This window comes from Falco peregrinus, chromosome 4, assembly GCF_023634155.1.
Source record: "Falco peregrinus isolate bFalPer1 chromosome 4, bFalPer1.pri, whole genome shotgun sequence".
Taxonomy (NCBI): domain Eukaryota; kingdom Metazoa; phylum Chordata; class Aves; order Falconiformes; family Falconidae; genus Falco; species Falco peregrinus.
In genome coordinates, this window is record NC_073724.1 from 42,845,821 (window position 1) to 42,873,245 (window position 27,425).

The window sequence follows — 27,425 nt, forward strand, 5'->3', positions numbered from 1 at the left end:
ATCCAGACAAGTCCAGTAATGCCCCCAGGGTAAGCTTCCTTGAGGGTAATCTCTGAATACACTGCTTTTGGAGCAGCTGTCAGAACTGTACAAATCAAATGCCCAGGGAGGCTGGTGTGCCATGAGTTTCAGATTGGATCACCACATTGCTGCAATACTATTATTGGACTGGGAATGTTGAATATTCTTTTGGTTGTCCTTGCTGCAAAGCATGAAACTAAAAATTTATTTGCCCTTTGTAATGTTGAAGAAAGAGATTCTTAGTAAATGTAGGTACATAATTGTTGCTAAGTGCAGTCCATTGGTGTTTGGATAAGGTCATGTGTTTTGAGTGGTGTTTGAACATTATACTGATACTTTAACAGTTCTTCAGAAGCTGTCACATCCACACAATGCACATGTCAATACCTGTGACTAAATCATAAAAGGAAAATATAACAGGACAAAAGTCAACAATAAGTTATGAGTGCTTTTATTAAGACATCAGAACTCCAATAAACAGCCTCAGATAGTCACAATAGCAGTTTCTGCCAAGCATGCAAAGTATCAAATACAAGCTACTGTTTTACATTTCTTCCTGAAGACTAGTGCTCAGCCTTTGTAAATGGCAGAGCTCCACTGAAACCAATAGGCAGATCTCTAGTCTGTCACTTTCAAGCAGTTCAGACTGTAAGTACTAAAAACTAGAAAAATATTTATAGTAAAATAACTTAACCTTTCACTGTGTGGAGAAGGCAAACACATTAGATATATTTGAGAGTAAATGGAGCAAAAGTTAAAAAACTCCTACATAATAAAAAGCTAGTGGTTATGTTCATCAGACTCTAAGATTGCAAAGATAATTTGTAGTTTCACTAATGAATTGCAACCATATGGATCATTTTTATGTCAGGATCTGGCAACTGATATTTCAGCAAGCAAAAGACAAGGATTTTTACTCCTTAAAGATCCATTTGACTCAAAAGCAGAATGCAAATGATCATTCCAAAATTTATTGATGCATTTAAAAGGTGTATACATAACCTCTAAGATCGATCAGTATGACCTTTTGCAAAATGTAGAAGTCCTTTACCCAGTGATCTTATTACCTAGCAGAAATTGGACTAGGAGGTTAGAAAAAAAGCTTTCCAATGTTATTCTGTACAAAAAAAATTAGTACCTAAATGCTATGGATACTAAGAGCATTTGCAAGTTCTATTTAATGACCAGTTTCCACTGAGTTATTTGTAATGGTGTCCATTGAGCTTAAAGAGGAGTTAACCTTATTCACTGTAAATTACTGAATTATAAGTGACCTAGATACAGCAGACTCTGTCACTGTGTAGGAGAAGTGCATGCAGCAATCAGAACCAAGGGGTGAGGGGACAAGTTACCACACTTCTTCACTCTCCATCTTCTCACACGTTTACTGAAGTGGAGGTTTGGGGCAGCAGAGTGAAGAGTGCCCTGGGAAAGAGTCCTGCAGGTGATGTTTACTGTATGGAAAATATTTTTGTTCTAGTTTATCCAGCTGAGCAGGCTGTTGTTGTATCCCATGGAGCATGTAAAATAAACCTTTACTGCTGCACTAATGGTAGGGTCTTGCAGCCAGGCAAAATTCAGCTCAAATTTATAATATTATGTTGCAAATGGAATGCTCTCAGCTAGGTAGGCATCACGCTTTGTGGCTTGACTGCACAATCATTGTGGTCTAATTAAACAGAATACGGAGGTACCAATTGACTTATCTGGAAATCATGGGCTGCCAGTAGCAAAAATAGTTTATTTTTTCCTTTTTCTTTTTTTTGTTTTTTGACTGAGTCCTTGTAGATTAAAGAGTTTACAATCAAATCCCAAAACTCATGCTGAAGAACATTCTGAGTAGGTTAAGCCCCAGATTCACGGTGCCTTTTCTTTATATGGTGGCAAATCCAATACTTGTTCTTCTGCTTCTGTGTACCTAAGGCGTTGCACAATTAGGTCTTCAGTGTTACGGCAGACCAAAGTTTCAACCTCACCTTAAGTAAATAATTAATTACAAACTGAAAAGTAAATCTTTCTAAGGGTCTGCTGATTTACTTCCTGCAAGATTTATAGAAACATGCAACTTGTCAATAGTAATGACACAAATGATGCTACGATGGGCACAGAGCAACATGGTACAGGACAGCCAGATCCTGAAACTTGATTAGAGAACCATGAAGTCTTTCTTTATTCCTCTCTATTTAATCAATGGGAAAAAAATGCCAACATTCACTTCAACCAGGAGCTGTGGTCACAAATAGTTCTTAGGACACTAGGGATGAGCCCAATGATTGCAAAAAAAAAAGGGGAGGGGGGGGATAGAAGCCTTTTATATGTGACATTAATGTGGAAGAGTGGAACAGTCGGTGTTGCAACTAGTCAAGGCCACCATTGTGAACAGTAATAAAAGCCAAATGCTGAGTGAAGACAAGCTTCAGTTCTCCATGTGATGAAATACGATCCAACTAGAAAAAATAAAAAAAGAACTAATCACAATTGATAAAGATGATTGGTTACCTTCCAAAGAAAGTAAATACATAGGAAAGAAGAGCTGAGTAGTTCTAGCATCTAAAAGGAGCCAATAGCTGAGGCTCCAACATGGCATATAAGCGTTATGAACCTGACAGTATCCCTTATGCTACAACCTCATTGCACAACTCCAGAATTCCCATTACCATCAAATATTGCAATCACTCATGACCACTGATAAGAGTGGCTTCTGTGAGAAGTTGCTAGAAGCTTCCCCTGTGTCCAATGGAGCCAATGGCAGCTGGCTCCAAGATGGACCCACTGCTGGCCAAGGCCAAACCCATAAGCAACAGTGGTAGCACCTCTCTGATAACATATCTAAGGGAGAAAAAAACCTGTGCAACAAAATTGCAGCTGAAGAGAGGTATGTGAAAGTAACAACTCCACAGACACCAAGATCAGTAAAGGAGCAGGAGGAGGTGTCCCATACACCAGAGCCGGGATTCCCCTGCAGCCCATGGGGAAGACCATGGTGAGGCAGGCTGTCCCCCTGAAGCCTATGAAGGTCCACGGTGGAGCAGATATCCATGCAGCCCATGGAGGACTCCATGCCAGAGCAGGTGGATGCCTGAAGGAAGCCACAACCCTGCGAGAAGCCGACGCTGGATCGGGCTTCTGGCAGGACCTGTGGACCTGTGGCTGAGGAGCCCATACTAGAGCAGGTTTGCTGGCAGGACTCATGACCCCACAAGGAACCCATGCCAGAGCAGTTCATGAAGAACTGTAGCCCATGGGAAGGACTCATGATGGAGAAGTTCATGGAGAACTGTCTCTTGTGGAAGGGACTTCATGCTGGAGCAGGGGAAGAGTGTGAGGAGTCCTCCCCCTGAGGAGGAAGGAGCAGCAGAGACAACGTGTGATGAACTGACCACAACCCCCATTCCCCAGCCCCCTGCGCTGCAGGGGGATAGGTAGAGAAATTGGGAGTGAAGTTAAGCCTGGGAAGAAGGGAGGGGTGTGGGGAGGTGTTTTTAAGTTTCAGTTTTATTTTTCATTATCCTACTCTGATTTGAATGGTAATAATTTCCCTAAGCTGAGTCGGGTTTGCCTTGACTGTAATTGCTGAGTGATCTGAGAGAGCCCATCTGTATCTTGACCCATGAGCCTTTTGTTATATTTTCTCCCCCCTGCCCAGCTGAGGAGGGAGCAATAGCATGGCTTTGGTGGGCACCTGGCGCCCAGCCAGGGTCAACCCATCACATCTCTGAAATGTAAGACTAGAGGAAGTAGAGCTAAGAGTGACTATTCAAGACTTTAAAAGCAGATAGCTGGGATATAGTGTTCCCTGTCCCTTCGCTGTGATATATATTAAGCATTATTGTACTTAGTGAAACTAAATTATCTGCAAATTCCATCATGGTGAGTCTGGTGAATTTACTGTGGCAGCTGCATTGTCATGTACAAGGCCTCCACCAGGAAAGAGTTATTAACTCTGCTAACAATGTCAAATAAGCTGGTTCCCTGGAACAGAATTGGATCCGCAGTAAACATCCTTGAGCTGTGAATCAATGTTACATGCTCTCTCTCTCTCTTCCTCTTAAAGGGACAAACATACAAATGGTGGTGAGCTGCTAGAACACACTCATTTTACAGAAAAAGTGCTGAATCCTACGGTATTCTGGAAAAGTGTTAAATTCCCAAGTTGCAGAGGCAGAACATGTGGTAGTGGTTAACACTCTTCCGAGCTCTCTTTTCAGGCTCTCTGCAGGTACTTGTAAGCGCTGCCTATCCATTATCAATATCTCAAGCTCTTTACGTCTAACATACCACTATTACCTTGAAAAACACCCCCTCAAAAAAAAAAAAAAAAAAAAGAATTCAACCCAAGTTTGGCAGAAGGGGATAACATTTGAAGCAAATCAGCTTATGAAGCAGATTTATAAAGATAACGATAAAGTTTCTGTCTTTTATTATACTAATCCATGATCCAAAACCAAAAGGGATACTTTTTTTCTAGAAATGGTTACTAGTGTCCTTCTAAAGTGGTGTGTCATTTACTTTGACTGAGACCAAAGCCATGAAGGAATATGAAAACTGTCTTCCTCCTCTGTAGTCTGCAGCATTTGAGAACAGGCAAAAGTAGGAATTTCATTGCTACTTCTATAACCTTCACCCACAGCAAACACGGCAGGATGTTCAAATACTCTTAAACAGAGGATGCTCATCTGCAAGTATTTAACCATTCCAGGAAGAAATAAACAACTAAAAAAAGTAACTGATCATAATTCACTACTTACATCTGGTAACCTGGAAATCACTAATCATAGAACACTTGGTAGCTAAAGTTGTCTGACTTGATTCTGAAGTTGTATCTTCTCGTCTTTCGCTGGTACTGGAAAATGAGAAGGCTCACAACTCCCAGCACAAAACCAAACACAGCAAAGGCAATGAGGATGATGTATCCAACTCCCATCCCAGCCTCCTTCCCTCTCTTCAGATCAGATGCTAAAAAGAACAAGGGGTGAAAGAAAAAAGTCTTGAAATTACTGAATCTTTTCCTGGGGTAAGAAACAAGCCTTTCTTACAAATTAGCCAACACGCATGTTGAAGCACAAATCTGTGATACAGAAATGCATCAGCCTTTTGGAGAGGGTGATTCTCATGTAAGGTCTGTGAGCCATGGTCCAAGTCCTCTTTTTGCATACAAGTGTATAGTCCCTGCAAACATGAATGTAATATGTCTTTGGAATTTGACACTACAATTTTCTGCAAAAATAAGAATTAAAGCATCAGCACTGGTGACTTTTTGAAATGTTGCCTTACTTCCAGAATAACCCTAGAGGTGAAGCATTCTCGCATCTTTATCCTGTCCCCATTCACCTACAATTAATACAAACAACTTGATTTGCTTTTATCTCATATGTAACACTTCTTTAAACACAAACTATTTGGGGAATGATTCTTTGTGTGTGCTGGGTCTCTAAGCTCCCATTCTAGTCAGCAGAGATCTGGCTGGGACAGTCAGTGGAGGCAGGTAAGTGAATCACACTGAAGTGGTCATCATGGGCTCAACTTTGCAGCCTGAGTGTAGGCATCCAGTGCCACCTGAGAAGCCAAAGGTTCCTACAGTGTCTGCACAAGTCTGGCCGACATGGCATGGGACCTGCAGGACACCTATAGTCTTTTGGAATAGCACTCAGACACTGAGGGGAAGGAAAGAATGGGCACCATGGGTCACGAGCACTAAATGCCTATGTGTGGGCAAGAGTCAAGTCCCTTGTTGCCAGCTATGTCCCTAGGCTCCACTCACCAATGACAGAACATGTTCAGATGGTTCACATGTAGTCACTTCCATGTATTTGTCCAAATCTGCAAGCAGAATTCTCTCTCCCATTAACATTATGCCTCTATTCATGTTTGTACACGTACTCTTGCAGACTTCTAATTCACTCTTGTAAATGCTTGATGCACGTACAAAAACATCTATTTGTCTGCATACATTTTCAGGAAAGCACTTATTTAGCCAAGCACTTGTGCAGCACCTGAGGTGCACAGAAGACAAACACTAACACATACATGCCTGTAGAAACAAGACCTTTGGCCAAAGATCACTGCTGCCAGCCACAGAGGTATGTGATAGTGGTGTCCAAGCTATGCAGTATCCAGGGCATCATTCCAAGACAGGCCAAAGCAGTTTTCCATAATATATTTAGGCTTATTTCTGAATTTCAGTATGAAACAAAGGAATCAAAAAGAAGAATCACAATGGAAATGGCAGCCTGTAGCCAGATGCAGACAGAACGGGCCTTTCTGAGGATGTTACCAGTGGTCTTTGCTATAGCATGTGGCCAAGCAGTATAGGTGGACCAGTTCAAGCTTTTTTCATGTTTCACTGCAGCAGCTTACCTGACATCATAATTCACGTTGCCTCCTTGAACACAAGAGATGTATAGCACTGTCTAGGTCTAGCCTCACACTTAAAATGTGATATGAGTACATAAATTGGAAATAAGAGACAACATCTAGTAGTACCACTTTTGCCTAGGAATCAGGGTATGTCAGCCCAAATAAAGCTGCCCTCACCAGAGTTCCTTTTGTGTAATGACCATTTTTCAATATTAGAAATACACTGGAGTATCCAGTGAAAATGAGAGTGAGATCTACTTGATCTAAGTGCTGTACAAAGAAAGCTGCAGTAATTGTTTTTAAAACAATTTAAACTTTGTTTTATTTAAACAATTTTAAACAAAACTTTAAAAAGTTTTTAAGAAAGAACTAATTCAGAAATGAACTGGAGGCTTATTCTAACAGAATTATACTTGCATATAATGGAATTAAAATACAAAATGCTAAGCCAAAGCCAGTTTTTATCACATCACAACTCAGGAGAAAAATATACCTGGGACCCACTAACAGTCCAGCATTAACTGATCTCCACAGTCATAAAAGCGTTAAGTGACTGGCAGAACAGGCAACTAGCAGGAGGCAAGGGGGTGATTTCTGTCTGTTCACAATAGCTACATGTTAATCTGATATCGATGTGTACAAATACTCTCAGTGAGTGTTTTATGCTAATAAGATATGAATACAAATGACTAGAGGAGGCCAGGTGACTGAAAATGTTAAAAGCTCACAGGCGCCCTTGAAAGCATTACTCAAAATAAATGCAGGAGAGGCAGATGCATAACAAATTAGACCTTGCTTGCACACAGTGCTCATGTTCACTCTCTGTTAACCTGTACTGTACCACTCCACCAGATTAACCAAGGTGCTTTGTATCAGCTGTGCTCTGTCACTTTCCCTCATGGTAGTAATGAAGTCAATAAGGAAACACAACAAGACATTCTCTTATCTCCTCTGATTTTGCACTTCAGAGCTCAATATAATTGCAGTCTAACAACAGCGTAAACACTTGTAAAACTAATTGCAATCTAAAAGATTCAAGCTGCTTTCGCACTTTACAATTGTAATAACTGTTTGATTTTGTGGCTGTTGTACTTGCTACTCTGTGCAAATAGCTACTTTATCCTCTTCCTTTCTACATTCCCTTGACAGTCTGACAGTAACTTCAATGAGGAGGGCACATGCTTTCCCACACTGTCACATGGCTTCAGGAAGAACGCCTGCTCTTCAGAAAAATATGTAGAGGGGCGGGAAAACCTTGAGGTTCCTTTGCCACTGAAGAAGAATCTTGACAGAATCTGTGTCCCCTTTTTGTAAGCATCTATTCACAACTCACCAGCTGATTTACACAGGGGTCCCCAGGATGTTCTGTGTGTAGCAATGGTTTCACCAGTCTTCAGGAATCGAGCTGCATGGCATCTCTGTAAAATCAATTCAAACTTCAACAAGTAATATCGTTTACTAATTAAAACTACAAAGTCTTCTCATAAGTATGTGAAAGCCCAGTGCTGTTCTCACTCATTGGGGGTTTGGTTTTGTTTTGTTAAACTGAAATGAGCACCAAATGGAAGTTCAAAAATAATGGTATTGGGGAAACATCAGCATAAAATCTGTAATTAGTTATACTGAAAAATACTGCTGTGAACAGACGTTTCACACAGACAATCTTTCTTTTTATTAACTTTCTGTTTTAGAGAACTCTCATGGGAGAATAAAATTCTGATGATTTCTATAAGCCAGGGTTTTGTAAACATTATTGTTTGGGTGCTTACGCTGCCCATGGCAGGCAGCACCAGCAAAAGCAGTGGCAACTTTCAGCCCCTGCCAAGCTGTGTGCCATTTTGGAGCAATGCACAACTTTTCAGTGACATGTAAACTACTCATCTGGGAACTACTAGTTTGAAAGCCCTGCCCTGTGAAATGCTGGGGGTTAGCTGCTTTAGCTTTGTGTGAGCAGCACTTGCAGAATACACAGCACACTCCTCTTCTGCATACTTCCTCTGTAGCACCTTTCAGTGTGTTTGCTGCCTTTTTGTTTTAAGTTGCAATCCATAGCCTGTTAAGATTATTCAAATGATACTGTGGCTCTCCTGGAAGTGCACATAAAAACAGAGAAACTGCAGTACCATACTACAATCAAGCAAAAGAAAGCAGGGTAGTGCAAAGCTGTCTTACCAGCTTGTCTACACAAGAATGTCTCACCAGCGTTACCAGCCTGGGTACGCTGAAAAATCTTTATAAACCACTGTCAGCAAGTGTCTTTAGCTGGGTCAGCCCCCAGAAAAATACCCATGCAGCTATGACTTTGGCCTACCCTCAAATAGCTTTCCCAACTAGGCAGACCCATTAGAGATTATGGTTACGTAGCTGCTCCCTGATGTCAATGATTTTTTGGTTCCATGTGGCCATGGAGCAGCCATGTCCCACTAAACGTATGCATGGCAGTAGCACATCACTCTTCTCCCCGTTCAAAGTCATGTTTCTTACTCATTTCTTACTACATGCTCCCCAGCCTATTTTTTCTGCTCTAAACTTCAGAGCACCTTGCTTTTTTCCACCAGAAAACAAGGAATAAAAAGACTGAGTAAAAAGAAATAATACAACATGTAAGTCTCAAATTTGTGGGCCAACAGATGAAGCAAATCTGCCCTGAAGGAAGTCAGATCAGAAGATCAGATCCCAGACCTGGACACTTTCCCAGCCACCTCATGTTATTTGCAAATATAACCTGTTCTTCCTCCAGTTTTCTTTGATATTTCTACTTCCTGCAGCTCCCCCTCCCTTATTCATAAAAGCCATTGTCATCCTGTGTAGATGTGCCTAGTAATTGTCTTCTCTGCATAGCATTTTAATCTCGATTTGAGATACAGAATTCACTAACTTTTCATAGGGAGTACGTTTTGCACAGGAGAAAGAACAATATACCTCATATAAATGAATAATACAGAAATTAATGGTATAGAATATATGAAAGAAGAGAGCCCCACAGATTAACTTTTCTGTGCTTTGTTTACTGAAGTTGTCAATCTCAACCAAACCTCATCCTGGGCTAGCAGAATTATCCCATCACAGACCCCTGTAGTTAGATCAAAGCCAGACATTTAATTAACGGTGTTACTAACCTTCAACCCGTACAGCTAAAGCCTGCTCTAAAAATAAACCCACTGGCTCCTAGCAAAGCAACTGTTTGACTCCTTGTAGCAGCCATATCAGCCCACTCGGTCCCTGTCCCGCCCATCCTTCTTATTCCCCTGCCTTGCACACACCACAGTGTCCTTCCTCAGCTGTGCGGGACACACGGGGAACTCATGGAGGGCACCACCTCCACTGAAGCACTGATTTTTAACACACAAATTCAGCTGTGGAAACTGGAGCCATCTTTCCATCTGTCAGTTGTGTTTCCTGCCCCAACTTTTTTTTTTAATCTGGAGGAAGCTTTATACTTTGAGAAAGGAAACAAGTTTCTTCTGCTAGCCATTTTTAATCCTTTAGGAAAAGATCATTTGCTTTATAATGGGGTTAAACTGAGTTATTTAGAGCTAGAGGAAAGTGTTAAACAATGGAGGAACACCAAACTGCTAATGAAAACATCCTTGGTAGAAAAAGAGCCAGGAAGGCTGGCAGAGGGACAGGAGAATTCCTGTGTGTCTGCTACAAAGAAAAAAAAAACCAAACAAACCCTCAACAGCAAAACCTATTTTCTTCTTATTTCTATGGTAGCAACGCACTTTCATATGAAGCAGTGTGCATCACTTACTTAGAAGTAAAAAGAAACAAAGCAATGCTTTGGAACACAGAAAATTAGAATCTGAAGTTGTTATCAGAACATTGCTTGGTTTATTGCTTCAAAAAGCAATACAGCTTTAAAAAATCATAAATTCTATTAGTCACGGCCCTAGAAACTTAATGCCACAAAGCTTCCTTTCTTGCCACCTAGACTCTCACCCGGAGAAGCAAATCTCTAGAGGGGAAAAAAAAAAGCACAGAAAAACATCCCAAATCAATTTACTCAGACTTTCCTGCTGACACTGCCGATATAGGTGCTTGCTTTTTTGTGACATGTCCATCTGAGCTGTCATATTTCTGAACAGCCTATCTCATTGTGACTTCTGTTCATTGCCTTCTAGACATCCCTATGCAGAGGTGAAAGATTCAGTTCTTATGTTCCCCAACTTTGATTTCCGCATCTTACATGCAAGCTACATGCTTTTAAATACAAGGATGAGGAACGGGAAGAAAAGCAGACACTTCCATATGGTTGCAGTTCTTCCCTGATACTCTCTGCTTTCAGCAGAGAATGAAAGAAAACTTCAAGCGCTATTTTAAACCCTGTTTGGAAACATTACTCCTTCAATTCCATAGCAGGAGTGCATATGGCACGTCGGAGAAAAATAGAATATTGGAGAAAATCACTTACTGTCCTGCAGGTGCTTCCTGGGCTGTCCATACAAATACGAATTTTGCAGTGTAAGTAAACCACAGAATTGTTGACAAAGGAAAAAATTTTCATCTTAAACTGTGCTTTGCTTGAATTCCCATTCTCTAGCAGTGTGGTATACGTATTTGGGACAGGACAGCTGAAAAGGAAGAGAAAAAACATACATAACCGCCAGGGCTATAGAAGGTTATAGCATGTAACTCAGATTGTAAGGCTCCTTTAGCAAGTCACAGCCAGACCCTCCGTGAAGCAGCTCTCCAGCACTGCAGGGGTGATAAGGGGCTATTTGCTGCTTTATTCTTATAGTAACTGAATAGAAAGAGGCTGTAGAGTTTGAAAAGAAGGGAAAGAGAGACAGTAAGGATTTAAAGTTGACTTCACCACACTCAAGTTGAAAGAACATCATCATATTAAAAAGAATAGATTTTTTTACTGAGTGAAAGGAGTATGCTGTATTTTAAGGTGGTAGGTGAGCCCAAAGAACATGACATCAGGGTGATGTTAAGGATCCAGACAGGAACAAGCCTCCTCTTTTACCAGAGGCTGTGTTAATATTGTGTGTGAGACATGACACATAGGAATCAACTAACCTATGTCTTCACTGAGGAGAGGTACATAAGCTCTTGGTAAAGCTGAACCACAGAGAAATAAAGCACACACTTTTCAAATGCTCTTTCGCTACTGATTGCCAAAACCACTATCAGGAAGACAACCAAACTGGAACAACTACCACATTACCCTTTGAAAATATTTTCTTTTCATACCTACCTTACTCGTTCAAAGCAGGCATGACCAGTCTAAATGGTAAGGAACGATGTATATAAATGATAAGAACACACATAAAAGGCATTTAAAATCCAACACATTAGTAGTTAGCACCACTGGAAGAGCTAAGACATGGCACATGTTATTGCAAGTGGCATTGCTGTACCTGTTGCTAATAAAAACAAATGAGAGGGGATCCACTGAGTTATTAGTTGGAGTTGCCCAGCAGTCAGTGAGGACCACCTTGAGCTTGCTGTCTGCTCTCTGGATCCCCACTTCAATCAGTACGTTGTCACTGGCAGAGATGCTGAAATTTTGGGGTATTGGAGAGTTTCCAATAAACAACTGCATTTCTGTTCTGAAGCGTCCAGATCCATGCAAATCCTCAAAGATGGTGTAAAGCCTGAAACGTCAATTAACCTCCTTTAAAGACCACAAATTTGACTGTGTGTTTCTGTAAGTCATAAATCAGTGCCCGTTTCTTCATCTCTTGTGCATTTAAGTAGTGAAGAGTTATCTGCAGTCAAAAATGTTAGAACACCATTCAAGAGGAAAGGGTGAAAATGCATCGAGTTTTCAGTTGGAAAGGTGGGCACCATGGAAAGCAAGTGGGAAAATCCAAAGGGTGGAATGTCTTATCAATACAGATAGAGCAGAGAGAAATATTTGAGTGGAATAGAAGGAGAAGACTATGAGCTGTCTTAAAGTTCAAAATAAGGAGACTAAGAGCTTAGTTCAGAAGAGAAAAGAAAAAAATGAGAAGGGCTGAAATTGAACAGTAAGTGAGGAACATGAGAAAATTACAGAGGTCAGAGAGGGCCTGACAAAGACTTTGCAGGAGGGGATTGAAAGGAAAATATGATGTCTGAACAGAAAGTGGATTTGGTGATGATAGCTTAAGCATGGTGCTACACAAGAGAGAGGATGTGCACTTGTATGAAGGGAGAACATTCACCATTAGAGCAAAGGTGGTGCTGCCACCTTTTCTCTCTGTGAGTGTGGGCTCGATTTTCTGTGAACAGTGGATTTGATTCCATCTTACTTGAAGATGGGGCCTTCCATAAAAAAGTATTTAGATTACATATCTTCCTTTTTTCCCAACTTAATTAAATAAGGATTTGTGGGGGTTAAAAATTGCCATCCTCAGAACCCACATAGCAGTCTGCATGCCTGCATCACTTGAAAAGATACATCATTTTTATGTTCCAAAAGCAGGAAAATACTGCTATTGCTACATGTGATTGCCCAGGAAGGCAAAGAGAAGTCAGAAATTCTGACTCCTGAACCTGCACCAGTAGCTCCCAAAGGTTTATTTTCACCTATGGTGTAGTCAGGCAATGGCCAAGCTTGTTGGCTGTTGGATCTATTGACAAATGGAGTCGAAGAGAAGCACATAGCAGGGGTCACTTGAGCACAAGACTCACAGGATGGCAGACTACTTATCATAACAAGTAATGTCACTGGATATAGCTAAGGTCCCTGGGGATTTTTCCAACGCAGCATTGCTCAGCCACACAACAGCATTTCAAAGGAGAGAGGGTTGTTACCCTTCCGCAGAGTATCCAGAGGAAGCCAGGAGATCATTTTGAAACACACAGTGAATGGGACTGGCAATTTTTAAGTGGTGAATTACTCTCTGAGCAGAAACATCATTCCGAAGGATGGTTTTCACTACAGTATTAGTCATGTTCTGCAAGACAGGAAGAGGAAAGTGCAACTTGTGAACATTCTCCTGGCTGCAAAAATCAAACAGATTAAACCTCTAGCATCTTAGTTGCTGTACTATGAGGTAATGAAAATCCACCAGCCTTCCTCCTCTTCCTTAGTCTGTTATGATCATTGCTCCATAAGGGAATTCCTGTGCTTTGGTGTGGCCTGAACATAACTTTTGGTTTGGGATCCAAAGACATAACCATCACTCTATGTCCCCACTACTGGTAGCAATTGGAGTATTGTCCAATACGATGATAAAATTGCTTTTAAGAAAAGAGAAGCTTCTGACAGCTGCAAAGGGAACCCAGAGAGGCATGGGAAGTGACTCTCAGTTTGGAGAGGCCCTTGAGTTTTGCTGCCTGGCCTCAAAGATTCCCCTTCTCTTTCTTGCTTGACCCTTGTCCCAAACAGAGGTAACTTTCCATCATAAGGAGGGAGTTTCTTTCTCTGAAGAAATTCCTTATCCAACATTTCAGCAACTAATAGGATGGTATACCTAGCTAAGGATCTGCCATTGCCCCTCTCCTCATCACCCCACCCCCTCACAGAAAAATTGTCCCAGGGCTTCTCCACATTCACTGGCTCAGGGGACTTACAGTCTCAACTTCAGTGCCACAGTCACTCCAGCCTGCCTGCAGCACAACGTGAGTGCCATTGCTGATGCTCACGTTGCAGCGAGGCTCCCCCAGGTACAGGGAAGTTTCTGGGATAGACTCCTGCTGTAAAAACCTTTTCTGGACAGCAAGGACAATCTTCTCAATTTCACAAAACACTCTCACTGCATCTTTAATGGAAAACTCCTGGGCAGGTTTAACAAGGGGGAGAGGAGATGCTTGAGGAGAAACATCAGGAGTTGACACGGGATCCACGGTGAAAGAAGGCAGCACCACGCTGGAGAATGTGGTGTCCTCAAGAGCTCTTCCTTTGTGTTCAGTAGCAGAAAAGTCCAATAAAGCAGCGGAAGAAACATGAGCTGAAGTTTGCAAAGATGTTGAAGGTAAAACTGTGCTGTATACAGGTTTCTTTTCCATCATTGTTGCCTTCTGGCTGATAGGAAATGCTGAAGAGTGCCAAAAATAAAGGTACTGTTGTAATTTACAGGTTCAGATTGATATCATAAGGTAAAAGCAAACTTTTAGGAGGAAATCACAGTTACTGGCAGGAAACTAGCTTCTTTTGTTTTTTTAACCTACTCTACTTACTGCCAAAGCTGTGGCTTTCTTAAAGAAGAAGCCAAAGAGATACATAAAGTGCCTGTGAGTAAAGCTGAAGTGCTCTGTTTCCTGAGAGCTGCAATAATTAGCATGCTCAAGTAAAACACATATACACAGCTTTTGGAAGATCAGTGATTGCGAGAGATCCCCCCTGTAAGTTGATCAGCAAGTGTTCATATGTTTTTGCCTAGTACTATAGGAGACTGCACACTTTGGGATGTGAGGTACGAACAGAAGCAGAGCTTGATAAAAAACCTGGCCCTATTTGTGACCAGTTAGTACCCAAAAGATGCGACCCTGAGCGCTTTGGAAAACCCATTTTGGGGAAAGTGCAGGACAAACCTCACAGTTTGCAGGCCCACATTGTACATATGTGTCTTGAGAGACAGAGTAGGGAGTTCAACAAATGTGCTTGAAGAAATCTTTAGTGGTTTCAGGAAGAAAGCAAGCAGGGGGAAAGGGGAAGCAGAGGCTGAGATCAACATCAGTGTGTATGTTGAACACTCAACATCCAGCACAAGCTCTGGGGTTACCCCATGACTCTTTGCTGGTAGAAACCAAAGTGCTCATCCACCACTGACTTAGAGAGCACCAAGATAACAAACTCCATTTGCAGTGGAACACAAAGAATGTGTCTCATTACACAAAAAATCTCTGAAATAATTTCAATGGGTTGTATATACAAATAGCATCTCTTTTCCAAGCAACATATAAACTCTGTACATATATATATATATGTATAACATATACACACACACACACGCACGCACATACTCCTAGAACTTCCCAGCTTTTGAAAATGCCCCAAATTAAGAGGTTGTTGATTTGAATATAAGAGGAAGAAAAAGAAAAATCTGAGCTCTTTCAGAGCTAAATTTCCCAAATGCTCGTTGTCATAATGCTAAATATCTTGGTTAAACAAAACTGAGGAAATGCTGGTATCAGCTGACAAATCACTGTGACTTCAGCCAGAGAGTAGCTTATCACTGTGGTTACAAAACCAAATATAAATTACTGAAGAAGCCTAAAAGAATTTAGGACCTTAAAGACGTCATACGTCAGCTAACAAATGATTTAAGGAAACAGTGAAGCTAGATGAATTGACTCATACAAAAAAGTAGTTTGTAATACCAACATATCATCCCTGCTGCCATACCGAGGTCAAACCATATACCTAGTGCTTTCTGTTACCTTCTTTATTATCTCTGCTGTCCCCTCTGCTACTGCTAATGAAAATAAGTAACAATCTTGACAATTCTATCTCATTTTAATGGCAAATATGAGAAAACAGAATTGTTAAAAGAATCTTATGAAGACAGCATAAAATATTAATATAGTAAACTTTCATGACAGAGTATTACAGTCAGAAATACTTAGTCTGCTGCAAGATTTTTCCCAATAGGATCCAGCTGAAAACAACAAACCAAATTCATCCCTGGCAAAATTTCAAGACCTGTGGCATGTGTGACCATGATCCAGTAAAGATCAGATCACTAAGCATTCAGTTAGCCATTAGATAATAAAACTGTATTTGCCTTCACAGCTTCTTCCAGGCCTTTCTGGATGCACATCAGCAAATCCTTCATTGCAGTTGCACTGGTAAAATCCAAGCATGTTATGGCATGATGCGTCTGGGGAGCAGTCATCGTCTTTGCTTTTGCACTCATCATAATCTGTCGGGTATATTTAAGCAAAAGGCAAAAATGGAAAGAGTATGAAAGAAAACGTGATGGTTCTGAAAATGGAGCACGGTCTTATCTTCATAATACTATGGTGGGATTACACCTCTTAGGTGTGATACTCTACTGTGTCATGCAGCTGCTGGGTCTAGAAGAGGTGGGATGCTGGAAGCACAGCCTAGAGGGCTAATTGCAAGGCACTGACAAAATCCTCCAGGAGCTGTGCTACCGATGGTCCTCGGCAGATACCCACCCTGCTGCAGAGCTCCTATCCTCCTAACCTGAGCAACAGCCTGGTGGGATGCTTCTAACCCCGGGGGCTTCCTCAGTTGCCTCCCCCATTTCACACTCCTGAGGAGATGGTTAGTAAATGCCTAGCATGAGTGAAGCAGGAGGGATGTGCCACTGGTCCAAGTTGCTTTCTTAATTTTTACCTTGCCAAAATTTTCACTTTTAGAAGGAAATTCCCTTTCTCTTCCCAAGGTCTAATTGTAACTGTGCAAGTAAGGATGTACCAGCACAGGTGAGACTCAGAAAGCAGCACTAACTGCCTGCTCTGTGGCGACCTGCCCCTGAAGCAAACTGTTTTAGCACAGGTTTAAGGAGGTCAGGCATTCTACAAAGCGCTGCCACAAGACGGTCATGATCTAATACTAATTGATGGGATAACTTTCCGAAGTCACAGCTGTGAGGCTAACAGGCAAAGAAAATGTACAGGGCAGATCATAAACATGTTTCTGAAGTCATTTTGCATGAGATTCTAATCGATAGCTTATAACGATATCCTTTAGACAAATGTATCATGTTAAGGATATAGAATTTGGTATGTTTTTCAAAGATGACACATCGACTTGTGAAACACAATTCAACAGCAGTTAGTCAGGAGACTAACATTTCTTTTACTGACATAAAATACATATACAGGAAAAGAAGTTGCACAATCAGCCATGGTACTGGTCTTGTTAAAATGTGGAATTTCACCTAAACTCCCGATTTACAGGTGTGTGAGGAAAACACATACTCCCAGTGCAGAAGAATTTGCATGTTTATTCATTTGTTTGTTGGAGTTTCTACCTCATGCAAAATTATCAGTGCAAAGCAGAGGGTAATGTGTTTCAAAATTATTTTAAACAAAGCTATTTATGTCTGTGTACAGGGACCTGTTTCCACTTGCTAGCTTATAAAATCCTCAGTTTGTTACCACTGTTTCTAATGTCTCTATACTTCTCTATAAAATTAATCTAGCTATAGACCAAAAGACCAATTGGTTTTGTCCTTTTGGATCAGGAGTACCTCACTTCTTATTTCATCTTTTGATGTTCCCTGAAAAAGTTTATTGATGCTTAAGCAGAAGCAGTATAAAGAGAATGGCTTTTCATCCATCTGTTTTACAGACACTTCCACCTCAAAAAAATACAGATTAATAGTAGACTTTATCACCTTTCTAGTTCTGAAGAACTATTGTAGGGCACAAGGTGCTCCTTACCAGTTATGGAGAGACTGCTTTTGTCAACCGTGAAATAGGAGCTGTGTTCAAAGGCATCACGAAAAGTGGTGATGATGTAGTAGATATCCACATCTTCTGCAATCAGTAAATTGAAGCTTACTACTGTGCTCCCATTAGTAATACCTGTTATCAACACTTTAATCAGACCAGCATCCATCTGCTGCAAAGCCTCCAGGGGCAGAGATTTATGTACCTGGAATAAAAACAAAATGCATGTGCAGATAGACACATAGAAGCAATTACATTTTAGGTTTTGTACACTGCCCAGAAAAGAGCATTATTGTCATGGCTTAACCTCAGCCAGCAACTAATTGCAATCGTGCTTCATATTCTGGAGGGAAGCAGCAGAAAACTGACTTTTTGCTTTATAATGTTTCCACTCTACAGCAGCTGAAGAATATGGTATATATTTAACCATTAATATTAAACAAGTTAAGCAAGTAAGATTCATCACTAAGAATCATCTGTCATTTGGCACAGGTCCTTGCCTCTGACAATAGAAAGGGAGGAGACTGCAGGGAAGCTCCCATGTTCTGCCTCTCAAAATGCCTCCAGGGAGTGGGGGCAACCCAACATGAGGAGAAGCTGCTGATGGAAGTAGAAATGCCTCCTGACACTCCACGCTGCATATATATCTCAGAGGGGTCCCTCAGCTCAGGTGTGTTACAGCTTAGAGCAGACCACCCTCAAGCCTTTCTTCACAGGTGGTTTCTCACCAAACAAGTGAGCCAAACAAGTAATGCCTCTTTTTAAATGCCTGGACCAGGGTAAAGAAAACAGAAAGGTGTTTCATTTCACCAGCACTGCCACACAGTTCAACCTCCCATCAAACTACTCTTCAATTTGATTTCAGAAATATTTCATTAAAGTCTTCTTTGAGGAGTATTGTATTATTTCTGCAAATTCTGACTGTCATCAGGGCACAGAGCCCTGACTCATGGTCCTCCTCAAGAGTCCAAGAGCCAGGCTAGGATGGGTCTGCACTATTTTAAATAGGAACAGTCACCCTCGGTGTATTGCAGCACCAAATCACAGCTGAACTTAGCCTAGTCTGAAAAATCAATAAAATAAACATCCACAGTCTGTACACAGTAACCTTGGACTTCACTAGCGGTCTAAGAAAGCAAATGCCACCTTTTTCAAAGCACACTGAGCATTAGTCATAACAGCCCCAGAAGAAGCCTCCTTTACCACACTGGAGAGCAGGATGGTCTGCTTCTGTGGGATGGGAAAACACAGCCCTATGTGAGGCTCTACATCACCTGGGCTGCTCAGCTTCTCCACCATCCAGCTCCAATGGAGGCACCAGCCCCTCTTGAAGGGATAAACTGACTGGAGCTGTATGTTCGACCTTTTCCCTTTCCACCCTTCAAGGCAGGGTTGGGTACCTCTGGAGAGCAGCCACCCACGGGAACATCTGCTCCTCCTCCTCCCACAGGAGAGCAGTCCATAGGGTAGGGCATCTAGACATATACAGGAGCCCTGGGCGGGGGGGGGGGGGGGGGGGGGGGGGGGGGGCATACAACAGCATTTGCGTTTCCAGCACCATTCCCCTTCATCTCCACGCCCAGCACCAGCCACTGGAGGAGCAGACACAGGTCAGATGACATCATCTCATAGGACCAACCCCAGGACAAGACACAGGGCTAATATTAATTTAGCCTTCAAGGCTATGTTGAGAAAACATTATACAGAGAAATACAGCCTATTTCTGAGAAACTCACCACAAAGAGAAACTGGTAAACATCCACAAGTTCTCCCCTCCGTCCTTTTCCTCTGGTCACCCAGACAAAGGGCCCGATTAGACTGCACTGTACTCCCTGCCAATCCGCATGTCCCAAGGGAAAGCAGGGTGCGCACACACACACACATGCACACAGATTTACATGCCAGGTCTTACCCCAACATCTAGCCACTATGCAGGAAAAATGCATACCTGAAGACCAGTTGCCAGGGTAAGCCCAGGCTGCGTGATACCATCCATCAATGTCCTGAATTTTTCCATTAGAGCTGTGTATTTTCTTCTCTCCCTTTCTCCAGGAGATGCTCACAGATCCTCTGTGTTTCGTAATATCTTTCATGTTTGTCTGGGAAGTCTTTTTACATTCTTCCATACTTACAAATAGTACAGCAACAGAAAGCGTGGGACATAATTTCAAAGCCTGCATCAGGCAGGTAAGACAGGCTGTCCTGAGCTACTGATATTAAAATTGACTTAGAAATTGCCAGCAACAGTGCAACAGGAGACTGTCCACAGTAAGAGATCAGCTCCCAGCAGCACATGAAGAATAAATCCCATGCCATCCCTGCCAGGCATCCTAAGCCTGAGATACACACAGCTTCCTTGTATGTAACAGCCACTAGCTTCAATACAGGACACAGAGAGATGGAAAGAGCCACAGAAACACCTAAATTTTTGTGATTTCTCAGCGTACTTGCTCTTTGCCTTCACCTTCCAGCAGCTATCAGGGTCCCAGGAGATACCAGTATAGAGGAAGGCGCAGAGCAGCAGAGCAACCACACCATATGGGCCAGACAAGCAGCACTTGGCCCAGGTAAGATCTGGAATGTTGCTGCCCTGCACAGGAGAGTTGCACCTCTTTCCCAGCACCTCACTTTGGTTTAGGCCCTGTGTTTATGATGTATTCCTCAATTCTCTAGCTCAAATTTCCAGATAATTAAGGGGGCAGGTGGGGGCTATGTTGCAGTCGCCTCCAAACCCTTCTTCCTCTACATGTCTTCTGCAGGAAGTATCTAGAGCAGCAGGGCTGGATTTCAACCATGAGTTTAAGGCAGGGCTTACGTCAGTGATGTAACACTTAGGGATGCAGGCAGAGACTCCTACCAGGGAGACCCTGGGGAAGAGGCAAGGCAAGGGGCAGCGATGGGGACCAACGGGAGAAGCAGCCTCATATCTCTTGCACCCATGCACAGAGCTTGTGCATTTTGTGCTGGATTCTCCCGGGACATCAGAGCTTTTGCACAGCTACATGCCAAGCCTGACTTACCTGTCTGCTGTCTGTTATCCAGCCCTAACTTACTTGCCCGCTACATATTATCCAGCCCTGCAGACCACCCTAGGTTTCGCAGGCATGCTGCAACCCTTTTCTGAGTTGTCAGAGCTGATGTGTGTTGAATGCACTTGGTGGCAAAGTAACATTGCACGAATCAAACCCCTTATGTGCACCTGGAAAGGGCTCCCATGCACCTGGAAGTCCTAGGCAGCAAATCCTGCCAGTGACCCGTGGGGCACACAGGCAGAGCCAGGAGGATGGGAAGAGCTAACTTCCCTACGGAAGCCTGGGTAGATCGTAGGCTGTCCTTGTCAGCCCAAACATCTCCTGTTTCACCAAGTCAGGGGGCTCTAGGGCCCTTTCTCCTCCCTCTTTCTGCTGTTTCACAAGCATGTAGTGAAAAGTTGGAGGTCAGCCCTATGTTTTCATCCTTCTTAGTTTTTGTCTGAACTTCTAGACATCAAATACACACACCTGTGATGTCCTCTTAGCTCACCCCCTATTTCACCTGGATTCCCTTCTCATCTATCCTGAAGGTTTTATTTTATCAGTGGTTCTTGTTACCTCAGGCTTGGGAAATATTTGTGTCTGGTTTTTTGTTTGTTTGCTTGCTTTTTTTCTGTCCTTGTTCATATTTTTCCTCACAAAGCAGGACTCAGAGCCTGAAGTGTCAGGGGAAATTCACGGTGTTTATGTTTAGCCACTAGATGACACTACAAAACCCTTTTTCCAGAAGGCTACAGGCTTTCACAACAGGTACCACACCCTAGGTTATCAAAATAACGGTTGATACAGAGGGGCTAGAACAAAAGGAAAAGAAAGACTGAACCTTTTTAGAAGGAAACATCCAGTATATAATACCCTTGAAAATAAAGTTCTCTTACTAGACAAATAAATTACCTTGGGATCCATCATTGTATCGACAATTTCTGTAGCACAAAAGGAAACATGAGCAATGCCAGACGAGGACAAATCAGTACGCCAGAAGAAGAGCCACAAGAATGGGAGAGAACATGAGAAAAATTAACACCAGCGTCGAGGGAAGGGAATGCACCTTGCTCAGGCAAGAAAAACGGGAGGCAGATAAAGTCCAACTTCAGGGCCAGATGGAAGCCACACTAAAACCGGTTTAACAGGGTGGAAAAGGCCAATGTTTTTTTGAGCAAAAAGAAAGTGGCAGACCCAGGCAGCCAGGCTAACCCCATGAGTGGCTGTGGTATGTTTGGTGGGTTTTTCTCAGACCACTCCTCTACAGGTCCCAGGTAAACAGCAGTTCATTGGAGCTATTGTGGGTACCCGCACCAGAGCCGGCATGGCCAGCAGAGCAGGGAACACACTGGCAGTCTGGAAACTGGAAATAAGTAAGTAAAAGGTACATTAATTTGAACAGAACGCTGCATTAAGCCTGGTTTTTTCACTCAAAAATAATCCTCTCCACTGTCTGTGCTTTGCTGCCCCTTCAGGGAGAAGGTACTGGAGCACACATCTGCCCAGCCACCATCACAGCAGCTTTCAAGATGTCCCAAATTGTGGATAAACGCAAATTAACAAAAGGAGTGAAATTACACTGGAATAATGAAACTGCCTTAATCTCTGTATCAACACTTATTCCACATTCAGACAGCTTTAACTGCCATCATTTTAAGTACATTAAGCTACATCAAACAGGCTATGTCACTTCCAGATGAGCGGGTCACCTTGATAAAGCAATGTCAGTTATTAGTTTCACACTTTTTGTCACTCAGATAACTCCAAGACACCCAAATTCAAAACACCCTTTTCACTCAGGAATTTAATGCGCCTCAGTGAATGCATTTTCAGTTCAAACCTTTTATTTTCCTGATTCATTTTCTTGAGGACAAGCCCTAGCTGCCGTGATATTCCTCTAGGCTGTTGCAAAAGACAGATTGAGCATAACCTAAGACGAGTAAAATACTCTTTCACCCTTAGCTATGTTGTTTTCCAGTTGCATTGCAAGGAGGATGGTGAAACTAGCCTGCACAATGACAGTCAAACTGTCACATCAAGTTTTCAACTCATTCTCATCTACACATTATTTAAATGACGGTATTTCCATTTGCTGTACTGCCAATTTAACTACATGGCACTCAGGCGCTGGGGCAGCTCTACACTAAAGAACTTTATACACATTAGGATTTATAAATCCTCTGAATTGCAGATGATGACTCCAAAGAGGTTTTAAAAAAATCTCTGCCAAAGCCTATTTAACTGGAACTTGACAGTGCTTTTAAAGCCCATGAAACTTTCCTCACTTACTTTAAAGGATCAACTTCTGGCCCTTATAACCTGAAAAGAAAACATGCAGATCTTTCTGTTTTCCTAAACTTCCTTTTCTTTGGCATCTAGAAACACAATGTTTGCAATAAAACACTCGCAACATATTTTGCCATATACAGTAGCTGTGCAACTATAGGCTATTTACTGTGGTACAGAGATAGATGGAATCAACGCTAAAACATCTCACCAGCTGATCCACAAAACCAGTGCACTGGAAAAAGGAGTTAGTTCCTCATAACCACAAGTGATCACTTTCTGCCTGAAACTTTGAGAACCAGGTAAAACTGACACAAAACTTACTTTAGTTCCTTTATGCAATCATTTTACAAATTTTCTGAATATATTCATATCTGTGATGTTCTGGATTAAGATATCTGACTGAACGAAGAAAATATATTCATTTCAGTCCATCTTAATACTATTCCAAAACAGCCTCAGGCAGAGCGTATTGCTGAATGAGAGTGAGGTCAGTGGAGAATTGCTCCCTTTTCACTTTGCTAATCATGTCACTCTCATTTTGTGACTGTTTTCCTGATGTGACGGCTTGGGGCCAAAAGAACTCTGAGAAAGCTGTGCTCCGCTAACACATCGAGAAACGTGTGAACCAGTAATGACCAGTGGGAAACTTATTTGATACCCAAGAAAACAGCATGCACAGCTAAACAGATTACACTTTGCCATCTTTGCAGTTGACTCTAACAAGACGCTGGCCTGACCTCTGCCCGAGCACACGCTGCTGTCAATGCCCCCGCGGTGGACAGCTATATTTCATTGACAGGTCATAACTCTGTAGACAGCGAGAGTTTGGGGACACCTCTGCAGGATTTGAAAATTCATACAATTGTCAGCGATGGATTTATCATCAGAGTTATTGAGGCCTCTAAAAACACAGATAGTTAAGGGAGATAAGGAAGGCAATAAAGCAGCTCAGCGTAAGTGGTTTTACAAGCACAGGTGTGTTTGAGTAAGTAGCAGCAGGAATAAACTTCTGATCAAATCACCAAGACATTTGGAAAATGATACTGTCAAGGCAATGCCTGGGAATTATGAGAGCATTGAAGGCACAGCTATTATCACAGTGTGCTTTGATATCCTGTGCTCTAATTAGAAGTGAGGGCAGAGGTGACTTACCAAGAAACCACTCCCTTTCCAGATACTGAGTTACAAAAACATGGATGGTTATGAGAAATATCAGCCTTAAGATTCTATGACAAAGGGTAATAACGGTCATACAGTTCATCAATATACCGCTGTGCAGAGCAAGGGTATCAGAGCACTTTGAAAATAACCATTAACTTTTCATCACACCCCTGGAGGAAATCAATAAGCCAGTATAACCAGGTAAGAGAAGCAGAGGAAACGGAGGCACCAGAGAATCCCAAAATCCTGATCTCACTCTAAAATACAGCCGCATGCTCATGTTGTAGTTTCCAAAAGTTAGGGGAACTCAGACCTTACAGGTGTGTCAAGGGACACACATGTGGCATATGGCCTTCATGGGAAAAAGAACGTATATGTGGTTTCATTGAGGCTGGTAGCAGGTCACATCCTTCTTAGCTACTTACTTCGTCAACAAAGAGCTGTGCAAAGGTTTGGTATTCCTCACTGCTTGTATTGCTAAAGCGTGGAGAGTATTTCATGTTTGTTATCCGTACTGTGCCGCTAAGTTTCTGGACAGCTGCAAAGTAAGAAAAAGACAATTTAAATGCATGTCCCATGGACTGTAGTCCATAAACAAGTGTGTGACAGTCACTGTCATGCCTCACCACACAGGGTATGCATCAACTCATAACAGCAGAAGGCCAGCCCTCTGAAATGTAGCCAAAACCCTAAATGCCTAAACGTAGCCACCCAACACCTTAGTCTGCCCTCTCTGACCTCCAGATGACTCTCAAGAAGGGCACCAACCTGCTGTAGGTCTTACATCAGCCAGCTCTGTCTTGGATGCTATGTGGCATCTGAAATGCTGCTCTATGGCTATGTTCAGTCACCTGAATAGCTCTCCCAGCTCCCTCTACATGCAACAGGGAGACACCAGTCCCTCCAGAGAGCAAATCATTGCAGCACCAAGGTCCTCTCTCCACCTTCAGAGTAAGGCTAGACAGCTGCCTGAGATCAGACGCCTACATTTTAGACAACTATTAAAAGACAAGACAGAATCACAGAACCATAGAATCATTTAGGTTGGAAAAGACCCTTACTATCCAGTCCAGCCATTAACCTAACACTGCCAAGCGAACCCCAGCAGGGTGAGTGCTTCCTGGAGCTGTATTTGCTGAATCACATTAAGGCGGTTTCAAATGTTTTAGGTTATTTCTCAACATCACTGGGTTTGGCATTGCTGCTACAGGCACCGAAAGTGATCACAAGCAGGAGAGAAATTGCTTCTCAAGATATGATTCACACCCCTAGTATCCTTTTAGTGGCCAGCCGGGCAAGCTGACTGCTATCACCCAATACCATGACCCTTGCCAGGCCACTGTCTTCACACTGCCTTCCTAACTCCTCGCATAACAAGACCTAAAGTTTCAATGTTTTATATGAATATAGGGTAGTCTTCACCAAAGTCTTCACCAAGAACTCTATCATCTGGCTAAGGATTCAGTTTAAAATTGTTTCTGAATCAAGTTACCAGTTTTTACTTTCTGGTGTACCAGCTTGCTTTCCTCCCTACAGACGTCCTGATTTCAACAGTATATAAGGCACCGGGTTCCAGCTGTGAGACTGTCAGACTCCTATACTGAGTTTTAGTCTCCCATGTTAGTTGTTTTCTCTGAAGCAGCAAGAATTGAAAAGCAGGGCTCTGCGTAAACTCCGTGGACCTTGTTACATCAAAGTCAGTTCTAGTCACGCTGGGAACAATAATCCTTTGAACTGGGGCAAGTACTAGAGGAAAAGAAATAATCAAGTAAAGCTTTGCAGGGGAGAGGAGGAAGTCATGCCTGCTTAAAGCCAGCCACCAAAGCAGGCTTCCTTTATCCTAGCATACTTCTGATCCCAAAGGAACTCTCACAACCACTGATCAGATCAAAGGATTTGGGCTTGCTTTTTGCTATGGCTTGTCCTGTCATGTGAACATAGGTATTTAGGAGATAAACCACATTCAGTTATCTGATGGTGAGAGGGGAAAATGTTCTGAACAGTTTTTAAATGGGGGGGAAAAAAAGAATTGGTATTTAAAAGACATGACAGACTATGAAGAGCTGGCTGAGGTTGACCCTCCAGGCCAGAGATGTTGCCACAGGGAGGAGCTATGTATTAAACTTCACTGAACGTGGAATTTTGCTCTCTGAATTTCCTGCCCCTGTTAGTGAGGTACCAGTATGGTGGCTTTTCCTCATGTTCCCTTATTCCTCTTGTTCTTGTCCCAGCAAAAGCACTTGACTGAATATTTGATTCATCAGACGAAGAAAACAAGTTTTTATAAACTGAACTTGTTTGTGTAGAATCTTTCAATTTGTTTTCCAGCTGGAAGAAAACGATCGGGGGGGGGGGGGGGGGGGGGGGGGGTGCAGTTTAAATAAGCTATTCTGATATTTTTACAAAAATAACATTTTTTGTTTTCATTTAAAACAAACAAAAATAAACACAGCACTTTTTTTTACTCTTCCCTTCATTGAAAGGGGCAGGGGGAACACAAAGCAAAGCAGTACATGCAGCTTTTCGGTTCAGGTCAGTGTTGTTTGGTCCAAAATTATTTGCTTCCTCCTTTTGGCCACTGAGGTCCCAAATCAGTTATTTGTCTGGCTCTGTTCCCAGGTATCACTCATGCCAGGCAGAGTGAAGAATACAACATGAAAAAGAGAGAACACAAAAGCTGAACAGAGGCATCGTCATGACTGCCCAGAGAGCTTAGCAGGACTGGAGAAGTGGACACTGTGACACTGGTGATCAGGACTGGTGGTACAAGAGAGGCTGGAGAAGCAGCATAGCTGGCCTTACATGGCTAAAAAAGAGGTTTTGCAGGCAAAAAGGAATGAGGGAGAACCAGAGGTAGGGCTGGATGAGTGGAGACCCCCTGGAACAGAAGATCATAGGGGAGAGGAAGAGAAAAGAGCAGAGGGGATTGTGGTTTGGGATCGGAAAGACGCGGAGGGCATGAGAGGCAGAATAATGACAAGTAGAAACAAAACTGAAATAGGTATCACTTATTAACACACTAAAGGAAAAACACATTTAGTGATGGGCAGACACAGCAGCATTCCTATCCCAAACAAAACCATAATTAAAAGACAAAATCTGATTCTAACCTTGAAATATGATTCAGCTGCAATCAACAGAGAAATCACCTAATTAACTGCAATACATCTGCCCAAACCCGAACAGATTAAGCCCTCCCTGTCAGCCTAGTTACTCTCAATTACAGCTCTTGAAAAAGTGGCTCACAGGTTTCCACGCAGCTCCTGCCCCACAGGGGATTTG

The 27,425-nt window shown here is 42.3% G+C and overlaps 1 protein-coding gene across 1 annotated transcript in view; it reads right to left on the bottom strand.

Moving 5' to 3' along the window:
* Window positions 1-477: 477 nt before the first annotated feature.
* UMODL1 (uromodulin like 1) overlaps window positions 478-27,425 on the bottom strand; it is a 74,844-nt gene continuing 47,896 nt past the window's right edge. The window contains exons 15-24 of the mRNA XM_055801975.1: window positions 24,569-24,681; window positions 17,671-17,884; window positions 16,041-16,178; window positions 13,888-14,351; window positions 13,126-13,268; window positions 11,745-11,981; window positions 10,793-10,952; window positions 7,712-7,796; window positions 4,770-4,977; window positions 478-2,468 (exon numbers count right to left, since the gene is read on the bottom strand). Coding sequence (XP_055657950.1) covers window positions 4,790-4,977; window positions 7,712-7,796; window positions 10,793-10,952; window positions 11,745-11,981; window positions 13,126-13,268; window positions 13,888-14,351; window positions 16,041-16,178; window positions 17,671-17,884; window positions 24,569-24,681 — 1,742 coding nt within the window. The 3' untranslated portion in view covers window positions 478-2,468; window positions 4,770-4,789. The remainder of the gene's footprint in view (window positions 2,469-4,769; window positions 4,978-7,711; window positions 7,797-10,792; window positions 10,953-11,744; window positions 11,982-13,125; window positions 13,269-13,887; window positions 14,352-16,040; window positions 16,179-17,670; window positions 17,885-24,568; window positions 24,682-27,425) is intronic.